At 45.8% G+C, this 23,124-nt stretch overlaps 2 protein-coding genes and 1 long non-coding RNA gene across 3 annotated transcripts; 1 reads left to right on the top strand and 2 right to left on the bottom strand.

The window, feature by feature from the left end:
• Positions 1-2,379: 2,379 nt before the first annotated feature.
• Positions 2,380-3,208, top strand: LOC119306666. Its single transcript, XR_005148996.1, has 3 exons — positions 2,380-2,553; positions 2,810-2,903; positions 3,041-3,208. It is a non-coding gene; the product is annotated as an uncharacterized LOC119306666 (long non-coding RNA).
• Positions 3,209-11,524: 8,316 nt separating this feature from the next.
• Positions 11,525-15,314, bottom strand: LOC119312632 (disease resistance protein RGA5-like). Its single transcript, XM_037588373.1, has 3 exons — positions 14,320-15,314; positions 11,935-13,951; positions 11,525-11,802 (listed from the first exon to the last, which is right to left on the bottom strand). Exons 1-3 carry the CDS (start codon positions 15,126-15,128, stop codon positions 11,728-11,730), a joined length of 2,901 nt encoding a protein of 966 aa, XP_037444270.1. The 5' UTR covers positions 15,129-15,314; the 3' UTR covers positions 11,525-11,727.
• A 726-nt stretch (positions 15,315-16,040) lies between these two features.
• Positions 16,041-20,978, bottom strand: LOC119312633. The gene is made up of 7 exons (XM_037588376.1): positions 20,631-20,978; positions 19,564-19,755; positions 19,177-19,449; positions 18,525-18,627; positions 17,970-18,088; positions 17,228-17,383; positions 16,041-16,690 (listed from the first exon to the last, which is right to left on the bottom strand). Exons 1-7 carry the CDS (start codon positions 20,934-20,936, stop codon positions 16,097-16,099), a joined length of 1,743 nt encoding a protein of 580 aa, XP_037444273.1. The 5' UTR covers positions 20,937-20,978; the 3' UTR covers positions 16,041-16,096.
• Positions 20,979-23,124: the final 2,146 nt, after the last annotated feature.

Genomic DNA, 23,124 nt, shown 5'->3' on the forward strand with positions numbered 1-23,124 from the left:
GATCAGACAGGATCAGGGTGATCCAAGGCACACAAGTTTACATCTTGAATAGGGCCAGACCAGAGCCAAACAGTTGTTTTCATACAAGTGCGTCCAATACTAGCTAGCTCATGACTAACATGGTTTCTTTCATGGATAATAGCTCGAACCTGAACCTCCTATCACCATGGATGATGGCCTTAATCTCCTGGAGTATGCCGGCGTGAGAGGAGCTGTTGAAAGCCAGCTCCATGATCATGGCAGAGGCCTCTGAGCTGTCCATCTTGGGAATGAAAGGCGGGTCGATCCACTCCATGGCAAGAGCAGCTCCTTTGTATGCTTCAAGTTCAGTTACTAGGGCGTTATCGCATGAGAACCACTGAAAAAAATAGCGCGCTATAGCGTCGCTAATAGCACGCTATAGCGTATTGAGAATTGCCTCGCTAAATATATCTACGTACATCTCGCTAATAGCACGTTATAGCGCGATATAGCACGCTAATAGCATATTTTGAGGTCGCCGTTATTTTACTGTAGCGCGCTATTTTTTTCATTGATGAGAACAGATGACGCTACGACGAGTATACGATGTGGTCGTTCGAGTCTCTCAGCACCATGCCGATATCGCCGTCCCCTGCATGTTCTAAAAAAGAGCCATCCACATTAAGTTTCACCCATCCAGCAGGCGGTGGCTCCCATCTTTCCGGACTCCCTTTTACCGTGTCACCTGTTTGATGTTGCTGAATGCACATGAGCGACGTGATGTAGCTGTGCAAGAATCTGTGCGAGACCTCAGTCGAGGGTGGGGGCTTCCTTATCGTGTGTAATCTCGTTCCTAACATGCCATGAGCGCCACATGGCCATGATCGATCAGCACCATATGCTAAATGTCCGAGAGCGGCTCCAGAACCTCGAACAACCATTTCGGCCTTGTGTTGCGAACAAACTGACGTCTAGCAGTGATCAATCCCTTCGCAATCGCACGCCACAAGTCCACCACTCAAGAGCACCTAAACGTAGCATGGAAGTCGCCCTCACAATTCCATTTTGCACAGGGGGCAAATATTAATGGGCTACAAATGGCGAGAAAATTTGTTAGACCAAGTGGCCAGATAATTAGTCATGAGCCGCCACGCGAAGATGCGTATCTTGGTGGGGCAGGGCACCCCATATGGTCTTCCAGGTGGCGCGACGCCAGTGCTCTGCTTGTAGCACATACCGATGGACGCCCGAGCTCGTCCATGGTTAGGCTGCAGGCCGATCGAACGGTACACATGTCGGTCTTCTCCAGAGCCCATATGCGAGGATAACATCGAGGACACGCAAGGATGTTCAGATACTAGTGATGGCGTCAAAGTCAACCAGAAAAAGTGTCGTCGTAGGGGGTCCATCCGCCTAGAACCACGCTCGTCCAGATAGTCCACCGCAAGGCACAGTCTGCAGGTACCATGCGATGTGATGGGCTTCCAATCATGCTCCCTCAGAAACCATCTATCTTGCGAGATGCGAATATTTTCGTTGTTTCCAATTTGACAGATCGGCCCTTTCTTCACAAGTTCAAGACCATGTTGGATGCCTTGCCAAGTTACAGAAGCATTGCCGGAGAAAACCATATCTTTGAGGCACCCCTCCGGATAGTATCGAGCTTTCAACACCAGTGCACATAAAGCTATCAGTTTTAGTTAGAAGGCGTCAAGCCTACCGAGCGAGCGGCCATTGCTTAAACACCTTGAAGTCTCCGAAGGCCAAGACAACCTTCATTTTGTGCTTCAAAATATTCGGCTAGGACTGCCAATATGTCCTCTTTTCAAGTCATCACAAACTGATATCAAAAGCAGGAGAGCGGCGATAGCGAGGACGAGCTCGCCTGCTCCTGCAACGCGTGCCAATGGGACAGTGCCGCGTCTATGCATGTATTCAATGTGATCGTATGAATGAAAGTATGATACAGCCCATCGAACAGTACTATATAGAGACAGCACCGGCAACATGACGGCCCCCGTTCAGTCTGTTCCGTTGGTACTTAACGCAGGGTGAGCGGTACATGACATCTGACCGCCTGCGTAGTCTATCACAAGTAACGCCATGTTTGTAACCGATTAGCATATATCACCGTGGGTCCCTGCTCCCCCTACTGCACGCTTGAAGAAACCAAATAAATCCCTTGGGTCACATCACAGGCGCATAGCTCATGGCTATGGCGACGGCGGAGGCGGGAGACGGTGGATTTGAGGGAAGTTCCTATCAGATCCGGTGGATAGGCATGGTCCCGTCCCGTGTTTTATCTTTGTAGTTGCGGCCGCTGTAATTAGGAGACCAGCTTAGTAGTGTGCTCCCTTCTCTTCATAGGTTTCCCCTGCCGGATCTTGCCGGCGGCGAGTCCATACTGGGCAACGAACCCACTCAAACTCTAGTCTGCACGCCCGCTGAGTCCAGCATCGGTGATGCGGGTGATGCAGCGCTGACAGTACAACTAGATGTAAACAGTACTTGCGAGGATGCGATCCTGTCGGCGCCGAAATCAGAGCAATCAACTGGCAAAGACGATCCTCAGAAGCCTGGATTGACCAGGAGGTATATGAATCTGACCCTGTATTCTTAGTTCGTATATCCTTTGAATTTGATTACACTATGTGAACTTTGTTGTGCTGAATCGTATTTGATCTGAATTGATTTCCACGGACAGACATGGCATGTATTCATGGAGTAGTATTTAGGGACTCTGTCCATTATTTAGGGACGCTGTCTACATAACATATTGTCTGTCATATGCTTGCAACAACAGGTAAACGAACTGAAACATCTGCTCTTTTTGTTCAAATGTTCACAGGGGGTCCCAAAAAAAAGTAACACACGTTCCTACCGTTGCAAGTGTCCCACAATGATATAGTTACTCCGATCAAATGACAACGGCTGGTACATAAGTGATCACAGGCCATCACACAACACTCACTGACAGACTAGTGTATTGATTTTCCATTCTTGTTAGCACACTCTTTGTGATGTCCACTCTTTTTCAGTATACTAGTTCAATAAAATGAATGGTGAGCTGCATTTGCAGATCAGTGCAGGGCGATGGAAGTAGCAATAGAGAAAGTGATGCCAGACACGACTCACCGTTGATGCTAGTGGCACGTGCAATTGGTCATTTCATGGGGCTAAAAGCTCCAGAACGAAAACAAAAGCCTGGTCGACCAATCACCAGCAGGAGAGTTATTTGCCCAAAACCACCATATTATGAGCTAGGGTAACAGATCAATATCACATTTGAGGCAGGGCACAAAAATCCACCAACAATGGGGCTAATCTATAACGCGGAGCACTGACGCTGCGTTTTAGCCCAGAAAACAGCGAATCCGACAGGTGGGTCCCGCCTGTCGGGCTGACGTGGCAAATACCAAGCACACAAAAAAACTTTGACTAGCTGAGGTGGCAGATGAGCTGCGGGCCCCGCCTGTCATTGACTACATGGTCATCTTCATCCCATCTCTATTTCTATGGAGCATTCTGTCGAGCAGCTTGTGCGCGGCGAGCCATCTCTGCCGATGCAAGTCGAGAGCTCCATGGGCAAGGCGAAGGGGAAGCAGCGGCAGGACGAGTACTACCACCTCGCCAAGGAGCAGGGCTACCGGAGCCGCGCGGCCTTCAAGCTGCAGCAGCTCGACGACCGCTTCCGGTTCCTCCCGCCGGCGCGCGCTGTGCTCGACCTCTGCGCGGCGCCGGGGGGCTGGATGCAGGTGGCCGTCGCCCGTGCCCCCGTCGGCGCCTTCGTCGTCGGCGTCAACCTCGTGCTCATCCGCCCCGTCCGCGGCGCGCGCCGTGCTCGACCTCTGCGCGGCGCTGGGGGGCTGGATGCAGGTGGCCGTCACCCGTGCCCCCGCCGGCGCCTTCGTCGTCGACGTCGACCTCGTGCCCATCCGCCCCGTCCGCGGCGTGCGCCGTGCTCGACCTCAGCGCGGCGCTGGGGGCTGGATGCAGGTGGCCGTCGCCCGTGCCCCCGCCGGCGCCTTCGTCGGCGGCGTCGACCTCATGCCCATCCGCCCCGTCCGCGGCGCGCACTCCCTCACGGAAGACATCACCACCACCAAGTGTCGCTCCACCGTACGAAGGCTCATGGACTCCAAGGGGGTCACCGCCTTCGACGTCGTGCTTCATGACGGCTCGCCCAACGTCGGCGGCGCGTGGGCGACGGCCACCTGCATCCAGCCCCCCGGCGCGAGAAGAGAGGAGAGAGAGGAGAAAGAGACTAGTCAACCTGCCCGCGTGGAATTTTTTTTGCCACATCATCCCGACAGGCAGGCCCCACCTGTCGGTTTCGCAGTTTTCTGGGCTAAAACGCAGCGTCAGTGCTCCGCGTTACAGATTATTGTTGGTGATTTTTTGTGCCCTGCCTCAAATATGGTACTGATCTGTTACCCTAGCCCATAATGTGGTGGTTTTGGGTAAATAACTCCCAACAGGAGTAAACTTCCGTATGTTGATCGTGGTGCAAAAAGCAAGAAGTACAGACCGACAGCAAATGCACAAGCTGAAAATGGATGCAGGACAAGTAAACAAACTCGCTTCTCCAGTATATGTCGAGAACCAGGGCACAAGAGCACCACATGTTCACAAAGAGGTGATCTTCCTCAAAAAGAAAGGAAAGACGCAAAATGCTCGAAACTGTGGCGTCGGTGGTCACAGAAAAAAACACCTGCAGCAAGCCTAGGGTTGTACTCCATGTTGAAAATGCTACCTTAGAGCCAAATGCAATTTGCGGGTGACTTCATTTAGATTCAGTGTTTTTGTTCTGTGTTGTTGAGGGCTTTGTAGCCATTAACTTTAACCGCAAGACTCTCTATTGTAATAATAACCGTCAGTGGAGAAGTACTACGTGTTGTTTGTGGTCAGGTTGTCACTGTGGTTTGAATGTTTATCATGTAGAAGAAAAAATGTATGAGATTAAGACTTGCCTAATGTTGCAGTGTGCCTATGCATGCCCCCTTCTGTATTTCATTGCGTTCTTGTTTGAGAAATCAATCTGGTCTGGTGCCTTGTGTGAGGGGAGATTCAGTTTATTTTATCTGTTCCCCACTTACAAATTGCTTGACATCAAGTTCCTCTGCACCGCTGGGCAGTAGTAGCAGTAATTCAATACAGGTGACGCCTTACAGGTGTCGACGCGGCCCCTGCTGTGTGCAATTGGCAGGAATCCTGTTAGTTTGATTTTCAAACCCTTTGAGAGGGATCCGTCAGAGTTAACCTTCTCTTTTTACACCTGCTTAGTTAAAAACAGACTTTCATTAATATTAGTTGCACAAACGAGAGTACATCACACGGCTTAAACTTGATCATTACAAAAGTACGCCATCAGCAACACCCTAGCTGCGCCTACACCATTACATACTTGGCTGCTAACCTATGATACAAATGTCATAATACTTGATTTGCGAGTACAATGGTACGTCGTGCTCCCTTATTGGCAGCTGACGCCTAACCAAGCACGCTCACGACCATGTCGGCCACAACCAACAAAAGGAATGCCACGCCAATGACGAGGTTGGCCACGGAGACCACCAGATTAATGGATGCACCGTCAACGGCAATGGCTCCCTGGCGCCCAGCAGCTGGAAGCGCGGCGAGCATGTATCCTGCAGCGGCGCTGACTGAAGAAACGAACTGGGTGCCGTCCGGCATGCCGTTCTGCTACCCTGTGGTGCGTGCGGCACCTGAATCTTGAACTCCCAAAGCTTGGCCGCCTTGCTCCTATCCTGGCTCGATTTGCGCCAATGGGGGTGCGGCTAGACCAAGGGACGTGAGGTGGTCGGCGTACATTTGCTGCCACCTGTAGAAATCGTATCCACCACCTGACGGCTGTAGTTGACCGGCGAAGAAGGTTCAGACAAGAAATGTTGAACAAATCTGAAGAAATCTATGCAAAAACAGGACACTTACATTTTGATTGCGGCACTTGTAGAATCACTCGCCGGCGTTCGGCCTGCCACGATCAAGGTAGGCGACTACGTTCCTGCCATAGTCCAGGCAAGGCACGATTGGAAGTGCCGCCGGATCAGCACCTTGATTCAGATTTGTTAACTTTTCTGCGACTGCTATTCCTTGCTCCGATTTGGGGATCTATTGAGGAACAGTGTGCAACTAGGATTTGTTTCTTCGATTTGGGGATGGATTGTTATAGACTGAGCCGCCGCCGATGACAGATGAGGAGTTAAATGGAGTAGGTAGGCCGACCCTGAGCGGAATTCAGTCTGGCAGGGATACACGTTGCATCGCTAGCACCTCAACGTCCGTCACCGGCACCATACAAACGATGTTTCTTCCCGTTAGCGTCAACCATTAAATGAGCTGTCGTTTACGAGCTGGAATACGATGTGTGTTCCATATCCCGACGAGGACCGACGCCTACAGATAACGTGAGCAGGCGAGCTCGTGCACGCCAACGAATTTTCGATGAAAACACCCATTATATACGTGGGTATGGTCTGGGACACCGCTTTGATCATCATCTTCTTTCCTACCCAAGAGAGAGAGAGAAAGAGGGATTGAGAGAGGGGGGGAGTCGCCCCATGCAATAATTCTTTGGTTAAACGAGCTCAGAGAACAGGGGCAGAACCGGTGGTTGGTGAGTTCAGCGGTGACGTGGGTTGGAAGAACAAGCTAGGGCGCAAGGGTCCGAATCTAGGTGCCGCTGGCGAAGAGAATAGTGGTGGTACAGTGGATCGCTTGCTCAATGGCGAGAAAACAAGGGACGAGGATTAATTCCGGAGAGAGAGGAAACTAGTGGGCGATTACGGGGATTTCGAGAACGTGGCAGGCTGGCAGCCTAAGAGTCACAAGGTTAAAACGGGGTGAGGCATTTTGTTGGCATATCTCGGTGGTCAGATAGGCGTACGTGTGGCTATTGCTTAGTAGTGTTTCCCTAATCTAAATGTGTCCTTAGCTGTTTATGCGTTTGGCAAATAGAGTAGTATAATTTCATTCTGTCGAAGTGTCCACTCAAAACCTCCCAATACCATGTGATTGACAAGGAACGACACAACGCAAATTTGGGATCATAAGCAGCCACTTAAACGCAATTTCTCACAGATAACCCCGTCTTAAAAAAACCATGTTCATCACCGAAGCCTCGAGTTAAAACCCTGTTTTTATCCCCGCCGTAGTGGAGCAGCAGGGATTGCAGCTTGTGGATGCTGGTCGGACCATCACCACCCGCAGCTAGCCAACGGCACGCCCGTATGTGCCACAACGACTCGTCGTACCCCATGGCGCTGCCACGAAGGTGGACGCCGCGGAGGTAGGCGATGCTGAGCCAGGTGCAATCGCGAAGCCCCAGGCGAGGCGGCCACATTGGGCGGGCCTCGGGATATAGGCGCATCGTGTCGACCCTCCCCTCACCGGGGAGGGGCGGAGGGCCCTGAGGAGCCGAGGTGAGGAACGCCCGTGTGACAGGCGAGCATGACCGTGGCATATGCCCATGCAGAATCACTGACACCGCCCGCATAGGACGACAAATTGGTGGCCGTGACTGCCCCATGCGGCCTCAAACTGAAGCGACTTTTCCTGGCCGTGACTGCCCCATGCGGCCTCAAATTGAAGCGACTTTTCCTGAATGTTGGGGCTCTCAGCGGTGCTCTGCTCATCAGGGATAAAAATGGAGCGGAAACTTTTTATTTTTTGGAGAAAAAATGAAAACGCAGAGGAAATATGAAAATGGAAATGAAATTTTGCAAAACGGAAACGGAAACGGAAATGGAATTTTTTATGTGGAAACGGAAACAAAAACGGAACGACATTTTTCGGAGGAACAAACGTGGAAATGAAACTTTCGATTTCGGAGGATCAAACAACACACAAGGACGCAATGAGCAAAATGAATTATTTAGGTCTAACTTTTACTACCACACACGTACTTAACTAATCATATACGCAATTGTCCTGTACTGCTACAATACAATGCTAAGTTGTTAACATAATCATATTATTTTGTAGCCATATCAACAATTCATTAAAAGATTGTTCTTGTGTGTATTTATCTATGATTCATCGGGTTTCTAAGTTTCGCTCAACGCTCACTTCTGTTTCTGTGTTCGCTCTGTATTCGCTCCGTGTCTGTTTCCGGTATTATATATTTCTATATTCATTTCTGGGGTTTCTATATTTGTTTCCGCATCTGCAAAAAAATATGAAACCAAATGTGGTAGCACCCAGTTCCGTCCGTTTTTGCACCGTTTTCATCCCTACTGCTCACTATGCTGGCTCAACTTTGGCGACGTGTCGCCCATGCTGGTCGTTTCCGAGAGGCGCAATTCAGGACCATGGTTCAGCCGAACCTATGGTCCACGCCATACGACTCAACAACCTCCTACATGTGGATCCGTGTCCCTTTTAAATTCAAAATTTTTGGTTAAGGTTTAAACAGCTCTAGACCCACCTTAAGCTCTTTGCTGATAAGGCCTCATTCGGTTTGGAGGATTTTCGTAGGAAAAACATAGGAACAAGGATTCCAGAGGAAAATTTCCTACATATGCATTCGGTTTATAGGAACGTACAAGAATTTCATACGAATACTACACATTTCTTGTGTTTTTGGAGGAAACTACACATCCACTCAAAGCTCATTTTACGCGTAAGAATGAGATAAGTCAATTCCTTAGGATGGTAAGTGCCATCCTATCAAATTCCTATACTACTCCTAATTCCTACGTTTTGATTTCCTCCAAACCGAATGAGCCCAACAGTCATCTAGGCCTGCGCATGCTAGGTTTTCTTTCGTGCTGATGGGCTGGCACATGCCTCTAGGAACTGTATCGCTACAAGGAATAAAAAAACATTGACCGTCTATTGAGCATGCTTGCACTGTTCATCAATTTTTCAGTGTAATATTTTAGGAAAAGATAATCTTTTTTAAACTTTGGTATAATATGATGGCATGTCAGACATATTAATTGTCTAACACTTTTTTTTGCCTGGGTTGTAGTACCAGAAAAGGTGTGACTTGTCATGGTAGACATCTTTAAAGAAAAATATTTCTGACATGTGCTAGTCCAGTTTAGAAACAGTTATCCTTGGAAAGGCATTCGCAAAAGCAAGAATAGACTGTACTTCGCCGTATATTAAGTGGGTTCAGCTTCTTACTTACAAAAGTGAGGGCAAATTTTGATTATTCAGCAAAAATAAAATCTCAAGCAGTGCTAGAACTGCATGTCTGCATGTAAAAATATGCCAACATTTAAAGAAAGTCTGAAGCAGTGCGCCATTTATTTTTGGAACCGGAATTATGACAGGGACATGTCAGTTCACATAAAGTAAAGAAAAACATCACATATGCAAAATCCAAGGTAGACACCAAAATATTCAGGACAATTTTTGTGAAATTTATCAAGCATGAAAACCAATGTGACAGTTTTTTAATCTTGAATGCGAAACAAATGCATGTAGGGTTTTTTTTTTTTGAGAATTGCTTAGCATGTTTCATGATACGAACTAGTGCATTTGCTATGCCCATTGAATAGTATCTGTGCATGAAGACAGCATTGTTGTGCCCAGTGCAACCTGAGTATTTTATTGTCTATCGTATAAGAATTGACTAAGCTTGCTTAGCAATGCATGGCTCATAATCTAGAGTAAACTAGTCGCGTCATGCATGCCAACTCTGTTCCAACAGTTTGCGCCAACATGCGAACAGCTCCCGACATGCATTTTTTAATCAACCGTGCACGGATCCTCATGAACAGTGTCTAGATATCAATGGTGTTGAGCGTAGGTTCGGCAGAACCATGGTCCCATACAACATTTTCGGGTCGTCTCCTCCACTGAGGCCGCCGGGGAGGTCCTGAAGACGCACGCCGCCGCCTTTGCCAGCCGTTGGTTGCACCACGCCCAAGCTGGCCGTCTTCACCCGCCGCGGGCATGCAGGAATATGCAGTTTTGGAGAACCCTAACGGTAATACTAATACCGGCCGGTAGTATTATGCAACTAACTCCTATGGTAGCACAAGGGATTGAGAGGGATGGTACTGATCGATCATCAGTGTGCAATGTCATGGCCCAACTGAAGGTGCTCCTGAAGCAAAACTTTGATGCTTGCAGGTTTATTTTTCCTAATAGAAACTGTAACAGGGTGGCAGACAATCCGGGAAACTATGGCTGTTCCGTGGACATGTATGAGGATATGCAGGCTGATCATGTTTCCCCTTTTATCTGACATTGTGGCAAGCGGCGCTGCCTTTGAATAATGCAGTTTATTTGCATATGCGGGCAGCTAGAGAATATACTGTTCTGATATGCAGTTTTGTTACACATAATCTAATCAAAAAGCTTTTAAATTTGTACCTGAACACAAAACTGTGTATGCGCTGTGAATGAGGATTTTTGCTTCTGTTTATTTGACTCAGAGGAGTGAATGTAGTTCAAATCTGCACAGTGAAAGTTTGGTGAATCAAATCAGAAAGGCCAAGTAAGTTGCCAACTGAATTTCTTTCACAGTGATGACTGATGAATGGTTGAATCTAGTTTCTCTCATGTTCTCTTGGAATTGAAAAAGAGCTGTGATGGAAGCATAGAATCAAACCATTCATGTTCACTTCGAATTAAAAAGGTGCTGTGATGGAAGTATAGAATTCTGGTTAGAGCATAGAATCAACCAAAGCTAACGAAGAGCAGAACGCTTTAGAGTCATTCCTTGCTGTGGATAAATGTCATATATGCATTGCTCTAATTCGGAGACTGGAAGACCAACTCGAAAATGAAGCACCACCCCTGCGAGATCTAAAAACACGTAACATAAACTATTAGCAGCCGAGACGCCGGGATTCCCCTCCCCGCCACCTGCCGCTGGAGCGGCAGACAGAGGGGAGGCGAATCCACGGGCTTGCCGGCGGAGCCTATAGGGAACGAGGCTTTGCCCCCTCCTGGATCCGCAGTTTGCACGCATGCATGAGGAGGCTCAACTTTGACAGGCTAAATTTATATAGTTGAAAAAAAAACAGAGGAAATAGCAATTGTATGAGAGATCAGGATTACTCTTAGACCCAGTTGTTCATCGAGACCATATTTTGACTGATATAACCATGACCGAGTTCTACAACAGTTTCACAAATCATCTATCAACTTTACATATGTTGTACTACTTACAATGTTATCGCTCTGAAGCTGTTCCAACAATGACTCCATTGTACTTATGTAAGTATGTAACTAGGCATGTAATGCTCGTCTATCGTATTTGGAGCGAGCCTTATTCTGCCATACAAATCTCTGGCCGTTTCGTAGATACTGATGGCCTCCTTGCTGTTGGTGCCTTCTCCAGGATTCAGGTCCGGTGTGGGTCGTGCGACCATATGATTAATTCTCCCAGGAGGAAAAAGTTGCCGCAGACCGAGGGCGGACGCTTCTTTTAACTATTTTGTATTGCCTGTTTACTTCTTTTTTTTGAACCAGTTGATATCATATCAATCTGGGGTTTACATTAGGCCCAGAGAAATTCACAAACCGGTTATAATGAAAAACAAATCATGTGCACTCTCTACCAAACTATCAAAACAAGTAACACTGGGCGCATCAAATTCTTTTTTAGTGCATTGTGGCATTGGTAGCTGAAACAAGAACTGCCTGCACTGTAAACAGGACAGCAAGGAGCCAAGACCTACCCCTTAAGCAGGCTTTTGGTTTATAAGCAGAATATGAATGCTCTGCAAATAATACAGGGACCAAAACAGAGCGGACTTTAGAGTTCTAAAATAAATATTTAAGCTACTAAAACAGCACAACAATTCCTTCTTCCTCTTCCTCCTCCTCCCCCTCTTCCTCTTCCTCTTCGTCGGTGTCGTCCTGATCACAGTAAAACGAGCATTTATTTCCAGGACAGTTGCCGGACGAAAGAAGAAATATGGCAGTAGATGCAGACTGAGAGGATATATGAACTGAAGTAATCAGTGCCAGCAGTTGTGATAGAGAACTTACCAACCCTGCAGTGTTTTCTAAGATGTGCAGAAATGGGTCACATTCATGTAGTAATGAAAGAGTGGGACGGCTGGGAAGTGTCCCAACAGCTGTTTCGATAAGGCTTGCAGCCTTATCTGCAGCCACGCGGTAGCTTCCGTCAGAGTCGCCATGAATAATAACCTCAACTCTGGTGAGGGCAGAGAGGTGCTGGATGCCAAAATCAGAAGGGCCATTCAGGCTGCCCATCTTATGCACAGCGAACTCCAGCTTCAGGTGTTCAAGCTTTGGCATTGATCCTGCTTCAAACTCCAGCCAGGTCCCACAAACCTTGTTTTCCAGGTAGAAATATTTCAAACTTGTGAACCCAGAGATGACAATGCTTCCATCTGTGCCGTAAAATGTCCTTAGTTGAAGAACAAGCAAAGTGGGTATTGCTCCAATGATTGCAACATCTTCCGGTCTCATGCTGAAGATATTGATGTTTAATTCCCTGAGATTCCCAAGCGAACTCATCCAATTCGGAACCTTATCGACGTACCCGTACGTAAGGTGGAGCTTCTGGAGGCTACAAGGAGTTGTAGGGCACCACGACTCCAGTGACAGTATATGGTAAGGTGCCGGAGCAGTGCCATGGGCGCTAAGGATGTATAGATGACGAAGGTTGCGAGAGGCTATCAAAGTTCCCACATAACTTTGAAGGTCCTCAGCTTGGCTTCTTCCTTGTGCTGAGCATTCCACATTGATACTCCATGCCACTTTCAACGTCCTCAGCTTGGTTAGCTGACCAAATTCTTGCAAAGAATTTCCTTGTTTGTAGGAGGATACACCAAACTCATGCAGCTCTTCTAAGTTCTGCAACTTCCCAATTATCCCATCGGGAAATCTAGTGCGGTGATGCACATAGAGACGGACCAATCGTTGAAGATTTGTAATGGTTGACGGCAGCTCTATGATCCTCGTGCCTTGTATGTCCAGTGTTTCCAAATACCGCAGTTGCCCGATTTTTCTTGGGAGCTCAGTTATTCTAGATTGTCCCAGGTGCAAGTACATCCCAAGACGCAAGTACTTCAGAAGAAATAGCTTTTCAATATTTGCGATATGATGGTCTTCCAACCTCCAGCATTCTCCTAGGTCCAGCACACGCAGAGTGGGAAAAGCCAACAAAGACTTTGGCATGAAACCCCTAAATATAGTAAGTGATCGAACATGAGAGAGCATAAGGCTTGTCGACAAGATGGCCTCTTCGCTGTGATTACTGACAGAAAGCCTGCGGACCCTATAACCCGAAATGTGTCCACACTCAGCATCATTGATTGAGGTGACAAAGTTCTCTTCAGCGGCCTTGCATGTGATGAAATCATGAACGATGTCGTGAACTTGACATGCCTCTGCTTGGCCATACACAACATCAACCGGCTGGATCAAGCTTCTGTTGATGAGATCATTAAAGTAACTCTCGCATGTTTCATATGCACTTCGTCCCTGTTCTTGATGAGCAAATCCTTCGGCGATCCATCTACTTATCAGCCGTTGCTTGTTGATCCTTGAATCTTCTGGGAACACACTCAAGTAGAGCAAACAAGCTCTGAGATGGTGAGGAAGATCAAAGTAACTTAGTGACAGTATCTTGGTCATATTAACAGCATCAGGATCCTTGGCAAGTGAACAACCAATAGCAGTTAGGACCCTCCCCCATTCATCTTGTGCATGTTGCCCAGCTAACAAGCTGGATATAGTAACAATTGCTAGTGGCAGTCCACCACATTTTTCTAATATCTCACGAGAAACCTCTTCCAGGTGAGGATAGCATACTTCCTCGGAGCCAAATGCTCTTTTAAAAAGTAACCTTCTGGAGTCAGAGAAACTAAGAGCCCCCATTCGATAAACATAACCACCATCAGACGAACAGAGTGATGCAACCGCAACATTACGTGTTGTCGTGATAACTTTGCTACCACATCTGTTATTGAACAAAGCAAGGCTGATAGCTTTCCATGTATCCGCATCCCATACATCGTCAACGACAATAAAATACCTGCGGCCATATGGTTGTAAGAAAGTTTTATATCAATGTGGTGAACTTATAATCAACATATATACTGGAGTATGTAGCAGAAGTTTCTGCAAGTGCAGAGGTGTTTTCATATCTTGCTTGTTTCAGATAATTGCACACAAGCAAATTAAATGCATTCGTTCTGGGAGTTTTTCTTACAGGAAGTGCCTTTAATTGTATATAGTTCTTCGTAATTGCCGAAAATTTTGGTCACGAAACTGTATGCAATTTCCTCAATACACTACAACAGGAGTTAACAGATTTAAACCTCTATAGTGTCTAAAATGGGCTTATGCACTTTGTGAACCGAAATTGTACAGACATGGGTATATGGAGGTCAAAATGGTTACCTTTTATCACCGAGGTAGTCTCTTATCCTGTCAACAAGGTGCCGCTCATCGTCCAACGAGTAATCAGTGACCCCTAATTCAGTAAGTATTTGTCTGAAAACCATTTTGATGTGTGGATTTCGGGACACCGACACAAAAGCAGAGCACTGGAATTGCGGTTTCAGTTGACGGTAGACTTGGTTGGCGAGAGTAGTCTTACCAAGGCCCCCAGAACCCACAACGGCCAACACCTTGAGGTTCTCATCATGTTCCTTCCTGCTAAACCACTCAATAATGTGCTCCCTTGGGCCATGGATGCCTACAAGCTTATCCACATCCTCGTAGAGCGCCGGCAGCCGAGGGTCAATGGCACAGGTGCTAGAATTGGGCGCCGGATCGACGAAATTATACCTCTTGTGCCGCTCACTCGCTTCGGTTGCACGACTTTTGAGCTGCTGGATCTGGCCAGCAAGCTCCCGGCGAGCCTTGAGCTTCTTGAATTTGCGGAAGAACCCTTTGATGAAGCCTGTGGCTGTGGGTTCTTCTTCTTCTTCATCGTGCTCATGGTCTACCCCGACGTCGATGCAGTCTTCGACGTCGTAGGCAAGCTCGCGCACCATGTCCCGCCACTCCTCCTTGAGAGCGTCGAGCTGCTCCGCGTCCGCGAGCGTCTCCAGCGCGGCCTTCATGCCGCCCAGCTCGTCCCTCAGGAAGGCGATTTGGTGGTGCACGCCTTTGATCCTGCCGTACTCTTGCTCCAGCAGCTTGGAGAGCTTGGCGAGCAGCGGCTTCATGACTCCGGTGGAGACGCTCACAAGAACAGCCTCCATCGATCCCTCTCCCACTGGAGCGGAGCTGCTGAAAACTGAGGATATGTTGCGTTTCAGAGTATGAACGCCGAAAGATGCTCCACTACTCCACCTAATGCTTTCTTTTGTCAGCTTCCATTCCCCTTTTCTGATTGCAATCCCGACCGCAGTTTTGTACTACTACTAGTATATTAGCTAATTTTTGTACCTCCCAATGTTTTTTTACTTCTTCCAACTAAAAAATAAACGAAATATAAGACACACATTTCTGTTACGATTTAACTATTTTTTATCATTTTTCAGGGAGTCAAGACAAGACTCAACTTAAGTCAATTTTAGTGTAACTACATATGGATTATTTGATACGCAACATATGGCATTCAAAGCTGCTTTTTCATACAAATCCAACAATATCAATTTTATATGAAATAATTCATATTAAAGGGCATACCCAGTGCTAAAAGCTCCCACAAAAGGTGGGGTCCGGGGAAGGGAATTTCTAGACAGCCTTACCCTTGCATAATACTACAATTTTGCAAGGAGGCTGGTTCGAACCCAAATTCAAATTCTATAGAATAAATTATTGGTCACACATAATATTAAAAAGCGTGTGTCATTACATTTCTGGATCAATGAAATTTACTTCAAAAGGGGTATAGAGGTAGTAGCAGAAAGTACATAGTCAGGCAATGGAATTTAATTTGACCGCCTAAATTTGGTTATAAAAAACAAAACTATATAAAAAAACCAGACATAAAAGCAGCGTGCATGGTCGTCAGTGCAATTTTTAGTTTAGTGTATGTATGTAGCGACTTGCCAATTTCAGTTTATAGGTTAAAGAACAGTGACTCAGATTTAAAAGATAATCAGCCAATTGATGAACAGAGAGCGCCGTGCACTTAGATAGGATCAATTGTTCACGGTGACTATAGATTTCTTTATCGAAATAAAAGAATTGGATATAACCATTACCAAGTTGTACAACAGTTTCACAAATCATCTGATGCTGTACTTACAATATTATCACTCTGAAGCTGTTCCAACAATGACTCCATTGTACTTATGTAACTAGGCATGTAATGCTCATCTATCATATTTGGCGCGAGCCTTATTTTGCCATACAAATCTCTTGGCGTTTCATAGATACTGATGGCCTCCTTGCTGCTGGTGCCTTCTCCAGGATTCGGGTCCGGTGAGGGCTGCGCGACCATATGAATAATTCTCCCGGGAGAGAAAAGCTGGCGCAGTGCGGGGGCAGACGGTGATTCTTTCTGTTTTTCTTTACCGCCACCGTTCAGATTCTGGGACGCTTCTTCCTTTGCTGTCAACGACGCTTGCTCGGTGTCCAATGTTGCGTTGCTTTCAACATCCCCTTGTGATGCAGATACTGCTGACCCAGCAGCAGACTCGACACCGACATCATCATCATTGTTAACTAGTACGACCCGTTCTTCAGAAGTGTCGACAGATACGGCTGAAAGGTCGTGTTCTGGATTTGCCGCGAAATATGATTCATGGATGCAGTCAATCTTCAGCCCATTTTCTTCAGGCTGTGTGATTTCTACTGCTTCTTTCAGTAAAGGCTGCATGACAGAAGGAGCAAACTGTTAAAAAACACCCATATTCTCTATGTACACACTAGCACCAACTGATTAATATAAGAAAAATCATGAGGTTTGTAGCCTTCTAAGTGCCCTTTGCTAGTTTATCTTAGGGAAGCAGGAGCTCCTGAATCCTGATGTTACTCCGACTGGCCCAGAAATGTGCATGGTGGCATATTATTTTATTGAGAAATGAACACGTATTTCTAAAGCTTGCATCGTCACCTAAAGGATAAGCATTGGCACTAATTGCACCAACTACTAAATAAATAACAGCAGGATTTCAGGCCCACTTTTGCTAGTGATATTGGTGCTGATTGCGACTGGATACCAGAACGAACCAGTGGATGGATCCCGACTGTTAGTAGTATAATGGCCACTGGTTTATCAAACTGCTATACTACCAACGTTGCTTGAGAGGTTTTTCCTCTCCAAATTTACCTCGCGGGAATATCATTGGATTGTTATTAAATTCCGACAGTAAAGTTCAGATCTAGAAACGGCAGCAATTTTTGTTACCTCCGAAATGCTAGAGTGTGGATCTGCAGTCTTTCCCGTTGAATGAGAGATGGACAGCATGTGAGACTTTGCAACAGCTACACGCTGACTTATTTTCGCGAATAAACCAAGGTGAGCTTCATCCTGCAGATCATCCAGCTTTGATGATACCATTACCTGCAGTAGTAAGACAAGCAGCAATTCAGTCATCACATAAAATTTTGCGGGGAATACGATATGATGTCATTATTCATAAAATAAACATCATCGACTTCACGATGTAAATGCTATCTGTTCCCATATCAGGTTCACAGAAGAAAGGTCAGAATATCAAAGGGTACGATTTACAATTTTAAGGGGAAAAAAAGGAAAGCTCAACGCAATACTCCCTCTGTTTTAAGATATAAGGAATATTTGACTTGTCTAAATCCATGCTTTGACCAAAAGTTGGTCCAACAATATGTGTGCTATGTTACAAAATTGACATGCTCGGATACGTATTCAAAAGCACTTTCTAATGATTTTAAATATTATACAAATAAAAATAATGCAAGATAATTTAATTTATGGTCAATGTCCAAAATTGAACAGTCAAAATATGCCCTATATTTTGAAACCTAGGCAGTATATACGGGATAATAATGCATTACTTGCCAAGTACTTCAGTGTTTTCGTGTCAACTGCAAAAGAACTCCACGCTGTGAAGGTCCAGTTTAAACTTTTTTTACGATGTTGCAGTAAAGCACAGTGGCCATCAGAATACCTCAGATCGCAAGCTCTCCATAGCAACTTTCGAAAGTGCTGGCACCACATCATCTCTGTTGACAAGAGAAGTGATAAAATCTTTCCCTGATTCTGCCAGCTCCCATGTCATACAGGCAGCTAAGTAGGAAGAAAAAGTACTTCAGAGTTCTGAAATTGTTTCTTTACAAACACAATATACTGATATTAATTCTCAGCATAGATGATAGAATAATCTCACAAGTCAACTGCGATTGAAATAAATTTGTGGTCTGCAATTAAATTGCTCAAGGCATAAATATATCTTTGTTATATCTGCTATGTGCCTAATGTCACACTGAAGTAATGGTATTTTCTTGTTTTTCTGCCAAACATGTAGCATGCACGGAATGTTTATGTGACTACTAACTTTATAACCATTTAAGAAACATCAAAAGGGCTAAAAGTTACAACTTGGCATACGCAAAATCAAAGGAAACATCTGATTATCTTAAAGGCAAACAGGATCTGAAATGCTCAGGCATCTGTGAATGGAATCATGCTTTCAACAGGATAAAAATCATGTAGAATCACTTACCAGGACCAAAGGCTAGACATGTGCATGATGTAAAATCATAATGCTCACGAAGAATATATGTCAGAATTGCCCCAATACCTGCTCCCATTGAGTGCCCGATGACCTAGTGCAAAAGGTACATAATGTATTGGATTGGATCATTTTGGAAATGTAAACATGGTGTGGCAGAGGCAGAGATATTTGATACATGCTCCTAAAGTGTTCTAGTCATATTAATTCAAACAAAACCTTATTCTTTCTAGTCATATGAATCAACTTAGGAGGAACACATAAATGTATATGTACACTAGGTTCTACTAAAAGCATATGGACACTAAAATGCATATCACATACAGCATAGATCATATAAACTGTAGCTTTGTATAGCAATGCTACCAGATGAGAAGTGGACTCTAACCTCAATAGTTCCAACTATAAATGCTGAAATCGAAATGGTATAAATGTCAAGCAGCTTACTGCAAGATCAAGGCTTATCAGTACTATTGTACTTCATAGCACATGGTCAAATCAGTAAATTTAACAAGTAGTCCCACAGTTTAGACAGGCTTAATAACTTAGTTTTACTTGTTGTGCATCAACCTCCACTTGCTAGAACTCACAAATCAATAAATCAACGGGAAGGTAAACAAAAGACGAACTTGATGAAAATTACCTTTATTTGGTAGTCAGGAAATTCTCGTACTGCATTGCGCAGAGGGGGCATGACAAGGTTAGATATCCAGCGAGCTGCAGCAAGCATTCCACAATGTGCATACCCTAAGATTACGTTCTCAATCTGTCCTTCATTCAGAACTATATGGTGGAACGGAACTTCAACAGAACTTGCTGCTGTCAGGCGCTCCCTAGGACTGATAGCACCGCGGATGAAAAGCAGAAAACACTTGGCTTTTTGGTCACACACAAGTACGAAGGAGGGCTGCATAAGCTGCATGAAGTGAGGAGTCAAGAATGAGTCAAAATATGGGGGCCATTACACAGAAATACAGAAGCAAAGTACCTTAAATCACGAGATAAGAAGAATATAGGGATACTTACTCACCCTCGCCCTAGACTTGTGGATGAGAACGTCCTCTTGACTGTACCCACCAAACTTGAGAAATTCAGAAAACCTATGCTTTGAGTAGAACATGCAAAGCTTCAAGTGCTCAAGAAGATAAGCTACTTCAGTATGCGCATCGTGACCTTTTAGTTGAAGGCAGTCACTTCCACTATACTCATGCTGCAAATTACCCTGGAGTACACGAAAAGAATAAAACAATAATCACCACATGTTTCGTCCATTGCATACACAATGTGTTCAAGAGAGCAATACAGAAGCACGGCGGTAATACTTTGGGTATGTGGCCATACTTCATGTAATCAAAAGAAAATGCTAAACTTATGCTGATTGGAGCGGTGGTAAAATACAATTAGAAACATCTATTGCTAATATCTCTAACTTCTGATTCTTCCTCATTCGCTATACAAGTAATGTCACTAGGAAACTGATGAATCAGATCTTACAGATCCATGAAAATTAGCAATGCTAACCGAAAGGATCTTAACTGAAGCCCAAGTAAGCACATCACTGTGATCTTACACAGATCCCTCAAACAAAAATAACCGGAAATTACCAGGATTCTAATCCACTCTAGGAGGTGAACCAATTCGAGATCTTGACCAAAATGAAAGCATTAGTTTCTCGGGATGGGAAACAGTAAATTCAAACCTTCCTTGCAAGTCAACTCAAGTCAAATTTTAGAATGGTGAGAAATCTTGCCTTCGCAGCAAAATTTTCAGCACATACAGAATGAAAAGGCAAAAACACTAATACTGAATTCTACTAGGATATTCTACTGAAAAGCAACTAGCCGAACACTAACCAATCTTAGCATCCCGTCTTGCCCTGTGGGATTAAGCACGCATTATTTGCCTTAGAACTCCATGATCAATCACTTACCTTCAGCCATTGGTCGAACTGGTCCCTTGTTGTTTCAGTAAAGCATAAAAGCAGAGTATGCACGCGCACGAACAGAGACACGGAGCACAAGCTTAGTGCTGTCACGCAGAGACTGGCTACGGAAGCAAGGGGGAGAAGGGGACAAAAAGAAAAGCTTTCACACTGACCTGGCGCTTCATGTGGCGCTTGATCCCGAAGGCGAGGCCGTGGAGGCCCCACCGGCCGACGGTGAGCTCCCACGCCCGGCGAGCGGTGCGCGCGGCCACCGCCGCGGCCTCGCAGCAGGACACCGGAGGGCTGTGCGGCCAGGGACCCTCGCCGTCCTCCGGCCGCGACGTCAGCAGCGGCGCCTCCTCCTCCGCCGACGCCGGCCCCTCGGCGGCCGGCGGCCGGCAGGTGGTGATGAGCAGGTATACTAGGAGCGCGCCGCCCGAGGCTGCGACCGCCGCCGCGGCGGCCACGGCGGCGGGCATCGGGATCCGCGACCGGCGGGATTTGGGCGATCGCAGCCGACTGGAGGCGTTGAAGAATTGAAGTGGCGACGAAGACGGGGGAAGAGTGAAGCTTGGATTTGTAGAGGGGTGGATTTGAAAAAGTTGCAGTGGCTTGCAAGTGAGGGAGACTTGCCTTGGGGATCCGGTGAATTTTTTTGAAAAACTATATACAACTCCAACTAGCATAATAGTTGCAGCATAAAGTGAATTCCCGGTTGCCCTTACTTCACCGAATTTACAATGCATAACTAGTGCTTGTTTCAGTGCTAAAATCGTTATCGAGGAAATCGTTAACTGGTAGCTGCTCGGTTGGCTAGCGAGTAAGTGATTAATAGGTTAATCGGCGAGTTAATCGGCCATTTAATTAATTAAATCGAACGATTTATCGGTTTATCGGCTACTCGGTAACCCTGCGAGTAGGGATTAATCGGCAAGTTAACTGGTTAATCGGGCGAATTCTTGAACAGGGGCTAAAATTATCGGCTCATCGCGTAACATTTTTATAATTCATGGGCTCACATCTCAACAAAAGAAAACTCACCTTCACTTGTACATACGATTGTGAGTTTTCATTGGTTTGAAACGATGCACGGAAAAGATGGATTGCGGTCCAAACATGCCAGATGTCTCAAAGGGGTCGTGCAACTATTTATTTGACGATGAGACCGGCGTAGTGAACATGAGACCCATGCATTGTTGTCAACTATTAGAAAATCTGAGGCATTTTAACACATCAAGGAACAAGCCATCATGGCAACACGATATCCAGACACGACGTCTAATGATGGAGTTCGACCGAAGCCTGCATGCCCAAGTGGCCTTGCAGAGGCGTCCCCTCTCCTGGATCAAATTGACATTTAATCATTCGATAATGGAACCCGCGAGGACCCAATAATGTTTTTGATCACCGTGGCGGTCTAGATCATCGTTCTCATGATTTACTTCGAGTTTTCCAACTTCTTGAATTTGTGTCCACTTCTTTTTCTTGCGAGATGAATTTGTGTCTACTTTGTGCCATAGAACTACTGCCAAGTCCAATCTTCTACTGAATGAATGAGTCACCACAACTATAGTAATAAAACTATATAAATTTTGGCCTGAACCTGTCTGGAAAAAAAAAAAGAAGAAACCATGGGCATGAAGTATGTATGTACACCTTTGAGAAAAAAAGCCCTCAGCAAACCTTGTAATCTTGACGCGGCACAGCAGTGAGCTCTCTGGAACATGGAAATCTGGATAGTCATGGAAGGTGGTGGGCCCGGCAGTACAGCGTGGACGTCACATGGACGCGCCAATTGGTCAGCTCGACCCGACGACAGGGTCGCACACATACTACATCATGATTGCTCCGAGCCCAAACCCAACCGTATTTCCCTTACCCAAATATCATACTAGCCCACAACCGACACGTGGGCCCGACGGCCGTGGGACCCGCATGGCAGTGGGGGAAGCTCACGCGGGGTCCAGGCGTGGCATATGACGCCTGCTACAGCTTTGCGCCCTCGTGGAGAGATGCGGCCGATAGGGCCGGTTGTTGGCAAGCGGGGCCCACTTGCAGTCCTCGCTGGTCCACGTGCAGTTTCGGTTTTCCTCGTGCCCGTGGGCCTACACCGAGCGAGCCGTTGGATTGAGCCACGGACGGCCAGATCGAAAACGATTTTCAAAGAAACTGGTTGGATTAAGTTTTTCCTTTTTTTTTCGAACTTTGGTTGGATTTAATTCCAATAATAACAAAGAATACAAAAAATCCTCGGTCAGCAGCTCTCCAACGACAGTGTGTAGGCAACTCGTGGCGTAGCGAGAGTCAAAATCTTGCTTTCAACATTCTCAAAGAAAAGAAAAGAAATATTTCTTTAAAAAGAAAGAGTCAAAAAATTCGTGTGTTTGACGGGCCCAAACAGTCTAAACACATGGGAGATCTTTATCGTAAGCAGTGGCGGAGCGTCAGCATGACAATTCCTGAGAGATTTGGGGGTGAGATCCCATATTAGGTGAGATCAGTGAGATCGATTTTTTTTAATAAATCTACATAAGATTCTCAAAAAAAAAAATGTAGACACGCATCAATGGTTGATGTTCAGCCTCAAAATGTTTCAGCTCGTAATTTGACCTACATTGATAGAAACAAAACAGACAAATTAGATATGAATAGTGTCAAAGTACTATT

Source organism: Triticum dicoccoides, chromosome 5B (assembly GCF_002162155.2).
Source record: "Triticum dicoccoides isolate Atlit2015 ecotype Zavitan chromosome 5B, WEW_v2.0, whole genome shotgun sequence".
Taxonomy (NCBI): domain Eukaryota; kingdom Viridiplantae; phylum Streptophyta; class Magnoliopsida; order Poales; family Poaceae; genus Triticum; species Triticum dicoccoides.